This window comes from Amblyraja radiata, chromosome 24, assembly GCF_010909765.2.
Source record: "Amblyraja radiata isolate CabotCenter1 chromosome 24, sAmbRad1.1.pri, whole genome shotgun sequence".
Classification (NCBI taxonomy): domain Eukaryota; kingdom Metazoa; phylum Chordata; class Chondrichthyes; order Rajiformes; family Rajidae; genus Amblyraja; species Amblyraja radiata.
The window spans coordinates 31,450,976-31,466,440 of NC_045979.1; the positions used below are offsets into that span (position 1 = coordinate 31,450,976).

The following is a 15,465-nucleotide window of genomic DNA, read 5'->3' on the forward strand; positions in this document are numbered from 1 at the left end:
GCAGTTCCTTCTTACAGGATATTAGTTTAGTTTAGTTTAGACACGCCATGCGGAAACAGGCCCTTTGGCCCATCTAGCCCGCTCCGACTAGCGATCACCCTGCACGTTAGCACAATCCTTCAAACTAGGGACATTTTTTACAGAAGCCAGTTGACCCACCCACCTGTACAAAATTCTTAAGGGGTTGGACAGGCTAGATGTAGGAAGATTGTTCCCGATGTTGGGGAAGTCCAGAACAAGGGGTCACAGTTTAAGGATAAGAGGGAAATCTTTTAGGACCGAGATGAGAAAAACATTTTTCACACAGAGAGTGGTGAATCTGTGGAATTCTCTGCCACAGAAGGTAGTTGAGGCCAGTTCATTGGCTATATTTAAGAGGAAGTTAGATGTGGCCCTTGTGGCTAAAGGGATCAGAAGGTATGGAGAGAAGGCGGGTACAGGATACTGAGTTGGATGATCAGCCATGATCGTATTGAATGGCGGTGCAGGCTCGAAGGGCTGAATGGCCTACTCCTGCACCTATTTTCTATGTTTCTATGTTTCTATGTACCTTAGGAAAGTGGGAAGAGATCGGAGTACCCGGAGAAAACCCAATCAGGTCATGGGGAGAATGTACAAACTGCGTACAGACAAGCAGCTGTAGTCAGGATCGAACTTGGTTCACTGGTGCTGTAAGGCAGCAACTCCATCAGTGAGCCACTGTGCCGCACCTACCCATATACCCGTCCAAATGGTTCTAGTTGCTATTCTCTCATCAATATAATCCATGTTGAATCTCATGTTGATGGGCTGAATGGTCATGATCAGCCATGATCAGCCATGATCATATTGAATGGCGGTGCAGGCTCGAAGGGCCGAATGGCCTACTCCTGCACCTAATTTCTATGTTTCTATCTCATTTTTATCTTACCAAGTTAGCTCTTGACTTCCCAATAATTTATTTTAAGAGGGTGGCGAATCTGTGGAATTCTTTGCCACAGAAGGCTGTGGAGGCTGTCAGTTGACAGTTTTAAGGGGGAGATAGATAGAATCTTGATTAGTACAGGTGTCGGGGGTTAAGGGGAGAAGGCAGGAGAATGGGGTTGAGAGGGAAAGATAGATCAGACATGATTGAATGGCGGCATAGACTTGATGGGCTGAACGGTCTAATTCTGCTTCTATCACCTACGAACTTATGAGACATTGCAAGTATGTACAGCTTAAAGGGCCTGTCCCACTCACGCGGTTTTATGCAACATGTCGCGTGGTGACGCCTGTTTGGTTGTGTGTAGCCGCCCAAAGGGTCGTACCTTTATCTGGTCGCCGTTGCATTTTCAACATTTTGAAATTTTTCGGTGACCTGCCGTGACTATGACGGGTGCCGGCAAGTCGCGGAAAAAATCGGGTAAGCGGGACAGGCCCTTTAGTCTTTTCCTTGGTCACCTTGACGAGCCAACATTGGGTGCCGAATGCGAGGACCAAAACAAATCAATGGCGCGTCTTGTTCAAGGCAAAGGCTGTTTCCGTACCTGTGATTGGGCTGTTGTTGTCATCGCCAGGAATCCAGGTCAACCTAATGCTGCGATCTTCTGGGTCCGTTAGTTCCAGGTCTCGAGGAGGCGCAGGGCGGTCTACAATGTCGAAAAATGCAACTAATACATCTCTCTGAATCGCCCCCTCACAATCCACCCTCCAACGTAATAGTTGGAAATGCGACCATGCCAACGAAACCAAAGGAACTCAAAGATCAAAACAATGAAACCGACCTCCCTTCCACTGACTCCATTTATATCTCATGCTGCCTCGGCATTTACACAAATGCTTACCTCTCCCCGTGTATACATACAGTCAATGCCACTTAAGAGAATAACATTATTTAGGTCATTTGATTAGCCCCATGTTCCTTCCATCTTTTGCAGACCATTTTATTTTGGAAGGCACTAAAATATAATGCGGTAAGTGCCTTAGTGGTTAAAGGGGATAGCATTGTCCTGGGATTTGTATTAGAAAGAAGGTCACAGCATGCATGTTATACCACAAGTTCTGTATCTGGGAATATTACTGTGGTTAATGCTTTTACGTTTTAATCGGCCTTTGCTGGAGTTTTTCTTGCACTGATTCGATACTGTATCTGTACACTGTGGATGGCTCGATTGTAATCATGTATATAGTCTTTTCGCTGACTTGAGAGCATGCAACAAAAAAGCTTTTCACTGTACCTCGGTACACGTGACAATAATAAGCTAACCTGAACAGTCCAAAAAAGTAAAACTGGGGTGCTGATCATCGGAGGTTTTAAGAGTAAACCCAGGATAATAAACCCCAGTCTATATATATTTATCGGGATGCATCACAGCTTGGTTTGGGAACAGCTCCATCCAAGTCAGCAAGAAATTGCAGCAAATTGTAGACGCTGCCCAGACCATCACACAAACCGACCTCCCTTCTATTGACTCCTCACGCTGCCTCGGCAAGGTCAGCAGCATGATCAAGGACAAGTCGCACCCTGGCCACTCCCTCTTCTCCCCTCTCCCATCAGGCAAAAGGTATAGAAGTGTGAAAACGCACACCTCCAGATTCAGGGACAGTTTCTTCCCGGCTGTTATCAGGCAACTGAATCATCCCACCACAGCCAGAGAGCAGTCCTGAACTACTGTGGTGACCCTCGGACTATCCTTGATCGGACTGTGATGGCTTTACCTTGCACTAAATGTCATTCCCCTATCATGTATCTTCTCACTGTAAATGACTCAATTGTAATCATGTGTTGTCTTTACGCTGACTGTTTAGCACGCAACAAAAGCTTTTCACTGTACCTCGGTACACGTGACAATAAACTAAACTGAACTGATAGATCAGGCCAATATTATAATATTATCCCTTTAATTATAATGAGACAACGCAAGCTTCTTTTTATAATGAAACAGAGGAATCTGAGTTTGATCTGACGTGCCATCTTTGGCAAGAAACATATTTCTTAAACTTGTTCATTCCAAGGTGTTTAATATTAAATTTGGAGGCCTATCGTTTCAGGCAGCATCTCTGGAGAAAAAGGATGTATGATGTTTAGAGATCGGAACCCTTCTTCACACCCGAATGATGCTGACTCGCTGAGTTACTCCAGCACTTGGTGGCTATCTTCAGTATAAACCAGCATCTGAAGTTCCTTTCTAAACTTTTACTGAACTCATAGAATAATGGACTCATGGGGTCATACAGCATGGAAACAGGGTCTTTGTCCCACACCGACCAATCTACACTAGTCCCACCTGCCTGCATTTGGCCCATATCCCTCTAAACCTGTCCTATCCATGTACCTGTCTAATTGTTTTTTAAACGTTGCAATAGTCCCAGCCACAACTACCTGCCATGGCAAGCTCGTTCCATACACCCACCACCCTTTGTGTGAAAAAGGTTATCCCCTCAGATTCCAGTTCAATCTTTCCCCCTTCACCTTAAACCCAGATCCTCTGGTTCTCGATGCCCCTGCTCTAGGCAAGAGACTCGGTGCGTTTACCCAATCTATTCCTGTATGTTAAAAAAGGAACTTCACTGTATCAAAGTATATGTAACAATAAGTGCGGGAAGGAACTGCAGATGCTGGATTAAACTGAAGATAGACATAAAAAGCTGGAGTTACTCAGCGGGTCAGACAGTATTTTTGGAGAAAAGGAATAGGTGACGTTTTGGGTCGAGACCTTTCTTCAGACAATGAAGCCCCCCTGAACCATTCTGGTTGTAGTTTGGTAATACCTTGGACGTGAACCATTCCCGGAATCAGTCTGAAGATGCGGTCCCGACCCAAAACATCGTCTGTCCATTCCCGCCTCAGTTTCTGCCTGACCCGCTGAGTTAGTCAAGCATTTGGTTTTCCTGCCCAGAGTCATAGAGTGAGGGCAAAGGTGAAGGCCGTGGATCCCAACCGGAGCAACGAGCTCATCAGGAATGCTGTATCTGTCCTGGGGGCAGAGTTAGATTCATGGGAGGTGGTCTAGGAGGGGTGGATGCTCCTCAAACTGGACAATACAGCTCACCCTCCATGACTGGTCAACCTGAGGAGCCAGAAGCGCTGGCTCGAAGATCCGAAGGGCCTTCTCCTGCACCAATTTTTCCCCAATGTTTTCAGCAACAGACTGGTTCCACCAAGATGCAGCACAGAACGCCACAGGAGATCCTTCTTCCCTGTGGCTATCAAACTGTACAACTCCTCCCCCTTCTGTCGTGGTGAAGACTGACTCCCCCTCACCCCCAAATCTTTGCACATCCCAATCCTTTCCACTCGTCACTTTAATTTAATGTTTAATGTATCTTCTTGTGCTTTATGACTGTTGGCAGACCAATTTCTCTCCTGGGATAAATAAAGTCCTAGTGTATCATATCGTATTGTATTGTAGTGCACTCAGATAGTCCTTGCTTTCTCCCCCCTTCCCCTTCCCAGCTCTCCCACTAGCCTACTGTCCCCGCCTCTTCCTTTCTTCCCCCCCCCCCGACATCAGTCTGAAGAAGGGCCTCGACCCGAAAACCTTCTCTCCATAGATGCTGCCTCACCCGCTGAGTTCCTCCAGCATTTTTTTGTCTACCTTCGATTTTTTTTTCCAGCATCTGCAGTTCTTTCTTAAAGACTGCGGGGAATATGGTGCCTGGTAAGGGAATGGTGTTAGGCCATACGTGACTGTTCACGGTGACCCCTGAAACGTTTGAGAATGACGTCGCCAGGCACAAGTTGTTAACAGGTAGTTAGTAAGCAGATTACCTTTAAGCACAGCAGCAAGCGGGATAATGTGGGTGGAGGGGACAACTGTGAAGGTAAGAGGAAGGTTGAGAGAGTTTAGTTTCCACATTGATCACACAGTTACATTAAAATAAAGATCACAGTTAGTTTTGAGGAATTACACTTAACCATCAAGAGATTTGTTGGATTGTACATATGGCAACAGACAAGGCGATTGGTAGTCCAGCGCTCAATGCATTGAAAACCTTATTGCCCCCGTTCCATCTTTTCCTGCCCTTTGATGCATTTAGTCATACAGGTCCACCACCAATTTTCCGGTGGTCTCAGTTCCAGAGTCTTGCCGGGTTGTCCGTTTTGCCGGACGAACAGAGGTCACGGCCTCCGAGAGGAGTCCAACTTCCCTCCTGGGATAAATGAAGTTCTATCGTATCGGATCAGCACTTAAACTTCACAGTGGAACAGATTAGAACCATTGTTCTGCAGAGGTTAGAGTCATAGAGTGATACAGTGTGGAAACAGGCCCTTCGGCCCAACTTGCCCAACAGGTCCTAGTTACACTAGTCCCATCTCTCCAAACCTGTCCTACCCATGTACCTGTCTAACTGTTTCTTAAACGCTGGGATAGTCCCTGCCTCAACTACTTCCTCTGGCAGCTTGTCCCACACACCCACCACCCTCTGTGTGAAAAAGTTACCCCTCGGATTCCTATTAAAACTTTCCCCCTTCACCTTAACCCTATGTCCTCTGGTTCTCAATTCACCTACTCTGGGCAAGAGACTCGGTGCATCTACCTGATCTATTCCTGTATGCAAAAAAAAAGGAAATTCACCGTATCAAAGTACCTCAGAGATACCGGCCCACAAAGTCGGCCTCGGAGATCGCCTGTGGGAACGGATCTGCCAGCTCTGGCCGGACCGAAGTTCCAGAGCCCCGGCCGCAGGGGGCAAATTCAACCCGCCGATCGGCCGCGGAAGTCCAGATGAGGTCGAGATCGGCCACCTCGCCTGGTCTTGGTGCCATATTTGCGGGGGAACCTCCAGGGTGAGTTTTCAAGTGTGCTCTCGTAATTTTGTCCGGTTTAAAGGAGGTGTCGGACCAACAGTTGGAGGAAAATCCGTGGTGGACGTAGTTGGGAGTGTCTTATATTTTCATATGACACCGTAGGAAGACATTCGGCCCATTTAGACTATGCTGGAACATTATGGGAACAGGGGAGGTAATGGATGCAGTTATCTCATCTCATCTCCGCTGGTTATCTCATCTGCCGTTTCTCCCCGAAACTTCCGTCTGATCTCTATCCCGTGATACCCTTCAATAACCTTCCTTGCCAACCACAACTCACCACGTTTCATGTCGTCTGCAAACACTTGTTTAGTTTAAGAGTGTGTGGAAACAGGACCTTCGGCCCACCATGCACAAGTACTATCCTACACACTAGGGACAATTTACAACCAAATTCAATTAACCTACAAACCTGTACGTCTTTTGAATGTGGGAGGAAACAGGAGCAACTGGGGAAAACCCACGCGGTCACGGGGAGAACGTTCAAACTCCGTACAGACAGCAACCATAGTCGGGATCAAACCCGGGTCTCCGGCGCTGTAAGGCAGCAACTCTACCGCTGCGCCACCATGCCGCCAACAATGACACTTCTGAAATGGACCCATTCCTTACAGTAAAGACTTGATTTTTGATCGAACATAGGAAATTAATTCATCTTCAAAAATTTACTTATTTGCGCCATCGAATAGGGGAACTCGGGTGTTTTGAAATAAATAGCGTGCTTTAGTTAAACGTTGAACAAACTTAGAGCAGGCAATTCTGCGGGGTTATGTACTGGGGATTGAGTTAATGAGAGGAACCAGGAAACACGTGGAGAGGATGTGGAGAGGATCTTTCCACCAGTGGGAGAGTCCAGGACTAGAGGCCGCAGCATCAGAATTAAAGGATGTTCCTTTAGGAAGGTGATGAGGAGGAATTTATTTAGTCAGAGGCTGGTGAACTGTGGAATTCATTGCCACAGGAGGCTGTGGAGGCCAAGCCAATGGATATTTTTAAGGCAGAGATAGATAGATTCTTGATTAGTACGGGTGTCAGGGGTTATGAACTTATGGACTGATGAAAGGAAGACATTGTTTTCATGTTGAGAGGCTGTGGCCAAAGGATTGTCGTTTAGTTTAGTTTAGAGATACAGCGCAGAAACAGGCCCTTCGGCCCACCGAGTTCGCACCAACCAATGATCCCCGCACACTAACACTAATCCACACACACTCGGGACAATTTTACATTTACACCAAGCCAATTAACCTACAAACCAGCACGTCTTTGGAGTGTGGAAGGAAACCGAAGATCTCGGAGAAAAACCACACGGTCGCGGGGAGAACGTACAAACTCCGTACAGACCGCGCCCGCGGTCGGGTTCGAACCCGGGTCTCTGGCGCTTGGTAAGTGAGCGTTGTAAGGGCAGCGACTCTACCGCGGCGCCACCGTGCCGGGCGTGGCGTGGACTGTCGCTGGAGAATCTGATGATCACAATTCGTGATGAGGAATGGCAGAACCAACAAGATCAGGTCATTTACCTAGAACCGTGAGGCGTGCTTTAGCCGAGTCTCTGTCGAGATCCGTACGGGCGATACAGGTGTAGATGCCTTCATCTCGCTCAGACACGTTGATAATTGTCAAAGAAACCTCATCTTCTTTCGCCCTGAAATTAGAGAAAGTCGGATTCTTTATTTCACATCTTTCTTTCCTCTAAAACCCTTTTTCCTCAGAGTACTGACCCACACCAGCGTAATATAAGGTCATAATAAGTGATAGGAGCAGAATGAGGCCATTTGGCCCATCAAGTCTACTCCGCCATTCAATCAGGGCTGATCTATCTCTCCTGCCCCATAACCTCTGACACCCCTTACTGATCAAGAATCTATCTACGTCTGCCTTAAATATAACCATTGGTCCAATGTATAAGAAAGAACTGCAGATGCTGGAAAAATCGAAGGTTGACAAAAATGCTGGAGGAACTCAGCGGGTGAGGCAGCATCTACGGAGCGAAGGAATAGGTGACGTTTCGGGTCGAGACCCTGAAGGTATAGGTGACGTTAAGGACCCTTAAGGAATAGAAACATAGAAACATAGAACATAGGTGCAGGAGTAGGCCATTCGGCCCTTCGAGCCTGCACCGCCATTCAATATGATCATGGCTGATCATCCAACTCAGTATCCCGTACCTGCCTTCTCTCCATACCCCCTGATCCCTTTAGCCACAAAGGCCACATCTAACTCCCTCTTAAATAGGTGACCCTTAAGGACCCTTAAGGAATAGGTGGCGTTTCGGGTCGAGACCCTTAAGGGTCTCGACCCGAAACGTCACCTATTCCTTCTTTCCATAGATGCTGCCTCACCTGCTGAGTTCCTCCAGCATTTTTGTCTACCTTCCATTGATCCTATATAGATTACCGAGGCTGATATTTAGTTTCATTTAAGATATACCACGTGGAAACGGGCCATTCGGCCCACGGAACCCATGCTGACTCCGTGACTTACTTACGTAGCTACATGAAAACACATTACTGCTCACTTAAGACTTTAGACTTCAGAGACAGCGGGGAAACAGGCCCTTCGGACAACCGAGTCCACACCGACCATCGAGTACCAGGACACTAGTTCTATCCAACACACTCCGGGGACAATTTACAGAAGCCAATTAACCTACAAACCTGCAAGTCTTTGGAATGTGAGAGCACCCGGAGACAACCCACGCGGCCACAGGGAGAACACACAAACTACATAGAGACAGCACACGTGATCAAGGTCGAACCCGGGTCTCTGGCGCTGTGAGGCAACAACTCTACCGCTGCGCCACCGCGCCAACCTGGAAGGTCAGGAGATGCACCACGGGGGGCCTGATGGAAGGTGAGATGGGAGGAAGCAGTACTCACCGCCATGGTAAGGAGAGAACTTTGTCATCTTTCAGCCAGGTTACCTTCATCCGCATGGTCGGGTCATGCCTCACTGCACAGTCAAATCTGGCCGCGTGAGACCTCCTCACCGTGATCGATTGTGGAGCCTTTATTATCCTTGTAGGTTCTAAATTAAAGACAGACAAAAGATGAAAGGGGAGCTTACTGATACCTACTTCAGTTTAGTTTAGTTTAGAGAGACAGCGCGGAAACAGGCCCTTCGGCCCACCGGGTCCGCGCTGACCAGCGATCCCCGCACATTAACACTATCCTACACCCGCTAGGGACAGTTTTTTTGTTTTCACATTTACCAAGCCAATTAACCTACAAACCCGTACGTCTTTGGAGTGTGGGTGGAAACCAAAGATCTCAGAGAAAACCCACGCAGATCACGGGGAGAAGGTACAAACTCCCTACAGACAGCGCCCGTAGTTGGGATCGAACCCGGGTCTCCGACGCTGCATTCGCTGTAAGGCAGCAACTCTACCGCTGAGCCACCGTGACCGCCCTTGATAATGAAAGGCATAGGTAGAGTAGATGTAGAGAGGGCGTTTCCATCAGTGGGCGAGGAGGGATGTGCTGTCGTTGGTGAGGGCCCAGAGGAGGTTTACGAGAATGATCCTGGGGGCTGATTGGGTTAATGTAAGATGAGCGTTTTGACGGCACTTGGTCTGTGCTCGCTGGAGTTTAAAATGATGAGGAGGCACCTAATTTAAATTTATCGAATAATGAAAGGCCTAGATAGAGTGGAGACCCTTCCACTAGTGGGAGAGTCAAGAACCAGAGGGCACAGCCTCAGAATAAAAGGACGTTCCTTTAGAATGGAGACGAGGAATCTCTTTAGCCGGTGGGAGGTGAATCCAAGCCGATTAACCTTCAAACCTGTCCGTCTTTGGAGTGTGGGAGGAAACCGGTGCACCCGGAGAAAACCCACGCAGGGCACGGGGAGGACGTACAAACTTCGTACAGACAGCATCCGTAGTCGGGATCGAACCCGGGTGTCTGGCGCTGTGAGGCAGCGGCTCTACCCCTGCGCCCAACCTTACCTTTGACCTCCAGTCGCAACTTGTTCTCCGCTTTGCCCAGTATGTTGGTCGCGATGCAGGTGTACATTCCCTCATCGGCCTTGCGGGCGCGGCGCAGTTCCAGAGTGCCGTTGTCGTGGATGATGTAGTTCCCTCCATAAAGATTGTTGCCCTGTCCATCCTTAAACCTCAAATCACAAAAAGGAACTACTTCAGAGAGAGAAAATAGGGTCTCAACTGACGTCATAGGGGTCGTGGAGTCACTCGGCGTAGAAACCTGCCCACCCCGGCCCACATGCCCCCACTACACGAGTCCCACCTGCCCTCGCTTGGCCCATATCCCTCTAAACCCACACAATCCATGTTGCAAAGCGATGAGCATTCACCATCAGGTAAAGATCCAGTGGGCCACACAGACTGCCTCAGTGAGTGTAACACAACATTTACTGTAAGTGCTGGATCCCACTCAAATCACTGAGGGATAGTGAAAATCCACAAGATAGCCAGGCAAATATAAGAATGCCTCACCCTCGGCTGGTTAAAGTTATATTGGATGATTCCTTGTGTTCCCAAACGCCCAGAGCATCTACTGTACATTCAACGGGCCGTTAATGGAATGAATAGCTCGTTTCTTGTTTCTACAGGCTGACCTTGGTTCCTGAGCCTTTCTGGATTATGTGTCTTGCTGGACCAACCGGCACGCAAAGTTGGCTACGGGGTTGGCTACGGGAACGGAACGGATCTGCCGACTCTGGCCGTGCCGGAGCTGCAGGCGGCAAATTCATCCAAATCATCCAGAATTTAGAAGATTGAGGGGGGATCTTATAGAAACTTACAAAATTCTTAAGGGGTTGGACAGGCTAGATGCATGAAGATTGTTCCCGATGTTGGGGAAGTCCAGAACAAGGGGTCACAGTTTAAGGATAAAGGGGAAATCATTTAGGACCGAGATGAGAAAAACATTTTTCACACAGAGAGTGGTGAATCTGTGGAATTCTCTGCCACAGAAGGTAGTTGAGGCCAGTTGATTGGCTATATTTAAGAGGGGGGGTTAGATGTGGCCCTTGTGGCTAAAGGGATCAGGGGGTATGGAGAGAAGGCAGGTACAGGATACTGAGTTGGATGATCAGCCATGATCATATTGAATGGCGGTGCAGGCTCGAAGGGCCGAATGGCCTACTCCTGCACCTATTTTCTATGTTTCTATGTTTCTATTCCGCCGATTGGCCTGCGGAAGTCCCGATGTGGTCAAGATCGGCCACCTCACCTGACCTAGGCACCGTATTTTCGAAGGGGATATCTGGAGGGGGAGGGAACAACGACTTTGATTATGCGGGGTGAGATCAGACTACCGGTTGCCGGAATATCGATGGTTTAGAGCTTAGAGTTTAGAATTTAGAGATACAGTGTGGAAACAGGCCTTTCGGCCCACCGAGTCCACGCCGACCAGCGATCCCCGCACACTAACACAATCCTACACACACTACGGACAATTTACCATTTCACTATCAAGGCCAATTAACCCACGAACCCGCACGCCTTTGGAGTGTGGGAGGAAACCGGAGCGCCCGCAGAAAACCCACGCAGGTCACGGGGAGAACGTACAAACTCCGTACAGACAAGCGCCCGTAGTCGGGATGGAACCCGGGTCTCCGGCGCTGTGAGGCAGCAACTCTACCGCTGCGCCACCTGGTGGAGCTGTATTCCACCACGATAATTCAACACTGCTCAACGGAGAGGTCACCGGTTCCTTACCATCGCAGTACGGGGATTGGTGCGCCGAAGAACCGACACTCGAGCTGCGTGCGGTTATTTTCAATCACCTTGATGATTTGGTTTCGCTTGGTCAAGATCCTGGGCTCTACATCTGTAACCAAAGACATTCCATCAGCTGACTACATCAAACTTACTGAAAGCATGCACAAGTTAAAGTGCCTCAAATCTACCTCATTGGTGACTCTTCTTGACCGGACTTTGCTGGCTTTACCTTGTACAAGGATGTGCAAGTTGATGTGCCTCAAATCCACCGCGGTGAGCATTTTACCGGGAGGCATCGCCGCACGGTTTGGGAACAACTCCATCCAAGAGCGCAAGAAATGACAGCGAATTGTGGACGCAGCCCAGACCATCACACAAACCAACCTCCCTTCCATTGACTCCATCTACACCTCACGCTGCCTCGGCAAGGCCAGCAGCGTAATCAAGGACGAGTCGCACCCTCCCTCTTCTCCCCTCTCCCATCGGGCAAAAGATACAGAAGTGTGAAAACGCACACCTCCAGATTCGGGGACAGTTTCTTCCCAGCTGTTATCAGGCAACTGAATTGTCCCATTACAACCAGAGAGCGGTCCTGAACTACTATCTACCTCATTGGTGACCCTCGGACTATCTCCAATTTCAGGTAGTCCTTGCTTTCCCCCTCCTTCTCCTCCACTCCCCAGCTCTCCTACAGCCCACTGTCTCCGCCTCTTCCATTCTTCTCCCCCCCTCCCCCCCCCACCCCCACATCAGTCTGAAGAAGGGTCTCGACCCGAAACATCACCTATTCCTTCGCTCCATAGATGCTGCCTCACCTGCTGAGTTTCTCCAGCAATTTTGTCTCCCTCAGACTATCCTTGATCGGACTTTGCCGGCTTTACCTTGCACTAAACGTTATTCCCTTATCATGTATCTACACACTGCAAAGGGCTCGATTGTAATCACCTATTGTCTTTCTGCTGACTGGTTAGCACGCAACAAAAGCTCTTCACGGCACCTCGGTACACGTGACAATAAACTAAACTGAGCTGAACTTGAAGTGGTTTCCACTCAGAAAAATGTATTTCAGGAGAAACCAATAGACTACAGTACAACATACCGAGCACACTGACAAATGCATTGGCCAGTAGGTATCCATGCTCATTGGAAGCGTTGCACTGATATACGGCACTGGTTCCGATCTGTGCCTCTCGGAAAATAATCGTATCCCCGGAAACATCCCGGTTCAGGTTCTGACGAACCTCTGCAGAGGAAGAAAGATAAACATGTCGTCGTTCCATTCACATTTCCTTCTCATAACTTCATAAGCTCATAAGAGATAGGTACAGAATTGGACCATTCAGCACAACAACTCCACTCCGCCATTCATTCATGGAAGATCTATCGCTCCCTCCTAACCTCCCTCCCTCCTTGGATGATCAGCCATGATTATATTGAATGGCGGTGCAGGCTCGAAGGGCCGAATGGCCTACTCCCGCACCTATTTTCTATGTTTCTATGTTACCCCGTTCTCATTCCACTATCCCACAGAATATGAATCTTTAAAAGCTTCTCGCAGGGGCAACATCAATGGCGCAGCGGTAGAGTTGCTGCCTTACAGCGCCAGAGACCCGGGTTCGATCCTGACTACGGGTGCTGTCTGTACGGAGTCTATACGTTCTCCCTGTGACCGCGTGGGTTTTCTCCGGGTGCTCCGGTTTCATCCCACACTCCAAAAAGACATACTGGTTTGTAGGTCAGTTGTCTTTGGTGCCATTGTAAATTGTCCCCAGTGTGTAGGATAGTGTCAGTGTGCGGGGTGATCACTGGTCGGCATGGACTCGTTAGGCCGAAGGGCCTGATTCAATGCTGCATCTCTGAAGTCAAAAGTCTAACGTGAGCAATAATGTATTTCCATGTAGCAAAGTAAGTCATCAGTCATACAGGCCCTTCGGCCCACTCGTCCATGCTGACCTAGGTGCCCCACCTCAGATAGACCTTTGAAAGCTGAAGAGTACAAGATGGCAACTCTTGCACAGTGTCTCAGTGTAATCTGCTATTCATACACTCTTGCACATAAGTATGATTGTGCTGATCTATAGGAAGGTTTTTACAGGTGCTGTCTGTACGGAGTTTGTACGTTCTCCCTGTGACCTCGTGGGTTTTCTCCGGGTGCTCTGGTTTCCTCCCACATTCCAAAAACACGCGGGCTGCTAGGTTAATTGGCTTTTGTAAATTGTCCGTAGTGTGTGTGGGGGAATGGATGAGATAGTGGGATAACATAGAACTAGTGTGAACGGCAACTGTTGGTCGGCATGGAGTCAGTGGGCCGAAGGGCCTGTTTCCGCACTGTATCTCTAAAATAAACTAAACTATTGTACCGAATATCATGTCAGATTTTTAAAAGAAGCACATCATCTATCCAGTCTGAAAAAGGGTCTCGACTCGAAACGTCTCGAATCAAAACCTTCTATCCAGAGACGCTGCCTGTCCCGCTGAGTTACTCCAGCATTTTGTGTCTATCGTCGGTGTAAACTAGCATCTGCAGTTCCTTCCTACACATCATCTCTATGGTACACAACTGCGTTTTTAGATGATATCAATAATATACAGTGGTATCTATTGTTTAAGAAAGAACTACAGATGCTGGAAAAATCGAAGGTAGACAAAAATGCTGGAGGAACTCAGCGGGTGAGGCAGCATCGATGGAGAGAAGGAATAGGCAATGTTTCAGGTCAAGTCTGAAGAAGGGTCTCGACCCGAAAGGTCACCTATTCCTTCGCTCCATAGATGCTGTCTCACCTGCTGAGTTTCTCCAGCATTTTTGTCTACCTACAGTGGTATCCAACGTAAACCAAGGCAGACCCAGGATTTGACACACTCATCATGAACTCACTTTCCACCGGTTCGCCATTAACCAGCCACTGGATGTTGGGTTTGGGATTGCCATTGGCCCGGCACATCAGTCTGCCGTATTCGCCAGGAGCCAGCACCAGGTTCTGGGGCTCGTTCAACCAGTATGGAGCAGCTTGGAGGATTAAAAGAGAGGTACAAAACTGATGAAGCAAACTGCAGAGCAAAGAAACCAGATCTATGTGCTTTATCATTAAATTACATCCAAAACACAACTTTTACAGATGCACCATAGAAAGCAATAATAATAATAATAATAATAATAATAATAATAATAATAATAATAATAATAATAATAATAATAATAATAATAATAATACATTTTATTTATGGGCGCCTTTCAAGAGTTTCAAGGACACCTTACAAAAATTTAGCAGGTAGAGGAAAAACATGTAAGGGGAATGAAATAAATAGTAGAGACATGACTAGTACACAAAGTAAAGACAGAATTCAATACAAAACACAGTATGAGGCAATTAATGCACAGATGAAAAGGGACGGGGACGTGGGGCTAAGGATAGGCAGAGGTGAAGAGATGCGGAAGAGGTGAAGAATACTCCAAATGCAACCTAAACAAAGACCTATCAAGCTGCATTATGACTTCCTGACTTTTCTACTCAATGCCAGACGTATGAAATGCGAGGTTCTCCATGGATATGAGATCTTGTGACGTTGCCATCCTGCAGTGCTAACAACATACATTTCCACCAAAACTGAGGTCCACCAGCATCATAAATGACATGAGGTTCTCCGAGGTTCGATAAAGTCCTTTACAATCAGGCTCCATTACATTTTTTTATCGGGATGCATCACAGCGTGGTTTGGGAATGGATCTATTCAAGACCGCAAGAAATTGCGACAAATTGTGGACGCAGCCCAGACCATCACACAAACCGACCTCCTTTCCATTGACCCCATTTACACTTCACGCTGCCTCGGCAAGGCCAGCAGCATTATCAAGGACAAGTCGCACCCTGGCCATTCCCTCTTATCATCATCATCATCAACCTTTATTGTCATCTTGCAGAGCAACAGTTGTACAGTGCAAAATGAGAAGACGTTTCCCAAGGAATACCGGAGCATCGCACATAAAACTTAAAACATTTCACGCATAAAATAA

At 47.8% G+C, this 15,465-nt stretch overlaps 1 protein-coding gene across 14 annotated transcripts in view; it reads right to left on the bottom strand.

Moving 5' to 3' along the window:
* Window positions 1-15,465, bottom strand: part of nfasc (neurofascin) — a 185,420-nt gene that overhangs the window by 63,052 nt on the left and 106,903 nt on the right. For 9 of the 14 annotated variants that reach the window (XM_033042827.1, XM_033042832.1, XM_033042829.1 and 6 more), the window contains 8 exons: window positions 14,329-14,460; window positions 12,553-12,696; window positions 11,451-11,562; window positions 9,717-9,883; window positions 8,650-8,797; window positions 7,291-7,415; window positions 4,733-4,777; window positions 1,509-1,610 (listed from right to left, as the gene is read on the bottom strand). In XM_033042827.1, the coding sequence (XP_032898718.1) occupies window positions 1,509-1,610; window positions 4,733-4,777; window positions 7,291-7,415; window positions 8,650-8,797; window positions 9,717-9,883; window positions 11,451-11,562; window positions 12,553-12,696; window positions 14,329-14,460 (975 nt within the window). The remainder of the gene's footprint in view (window positions 1-1,508; window positions 1,611-4,732; window positions 4,778-7,290; window positions 7,416-8,649; window positions 8,798-9,716; window positions 9,884-11,450; window positions 11,563-12,552; window positions 12,697-14,328; window positions 14,461-15,465) is intronic. The other 5 variants (XM_033042834.1, XM_033042833.1, XM_033042830.1 and 2 more) reach the window with 1 other exon arrangement.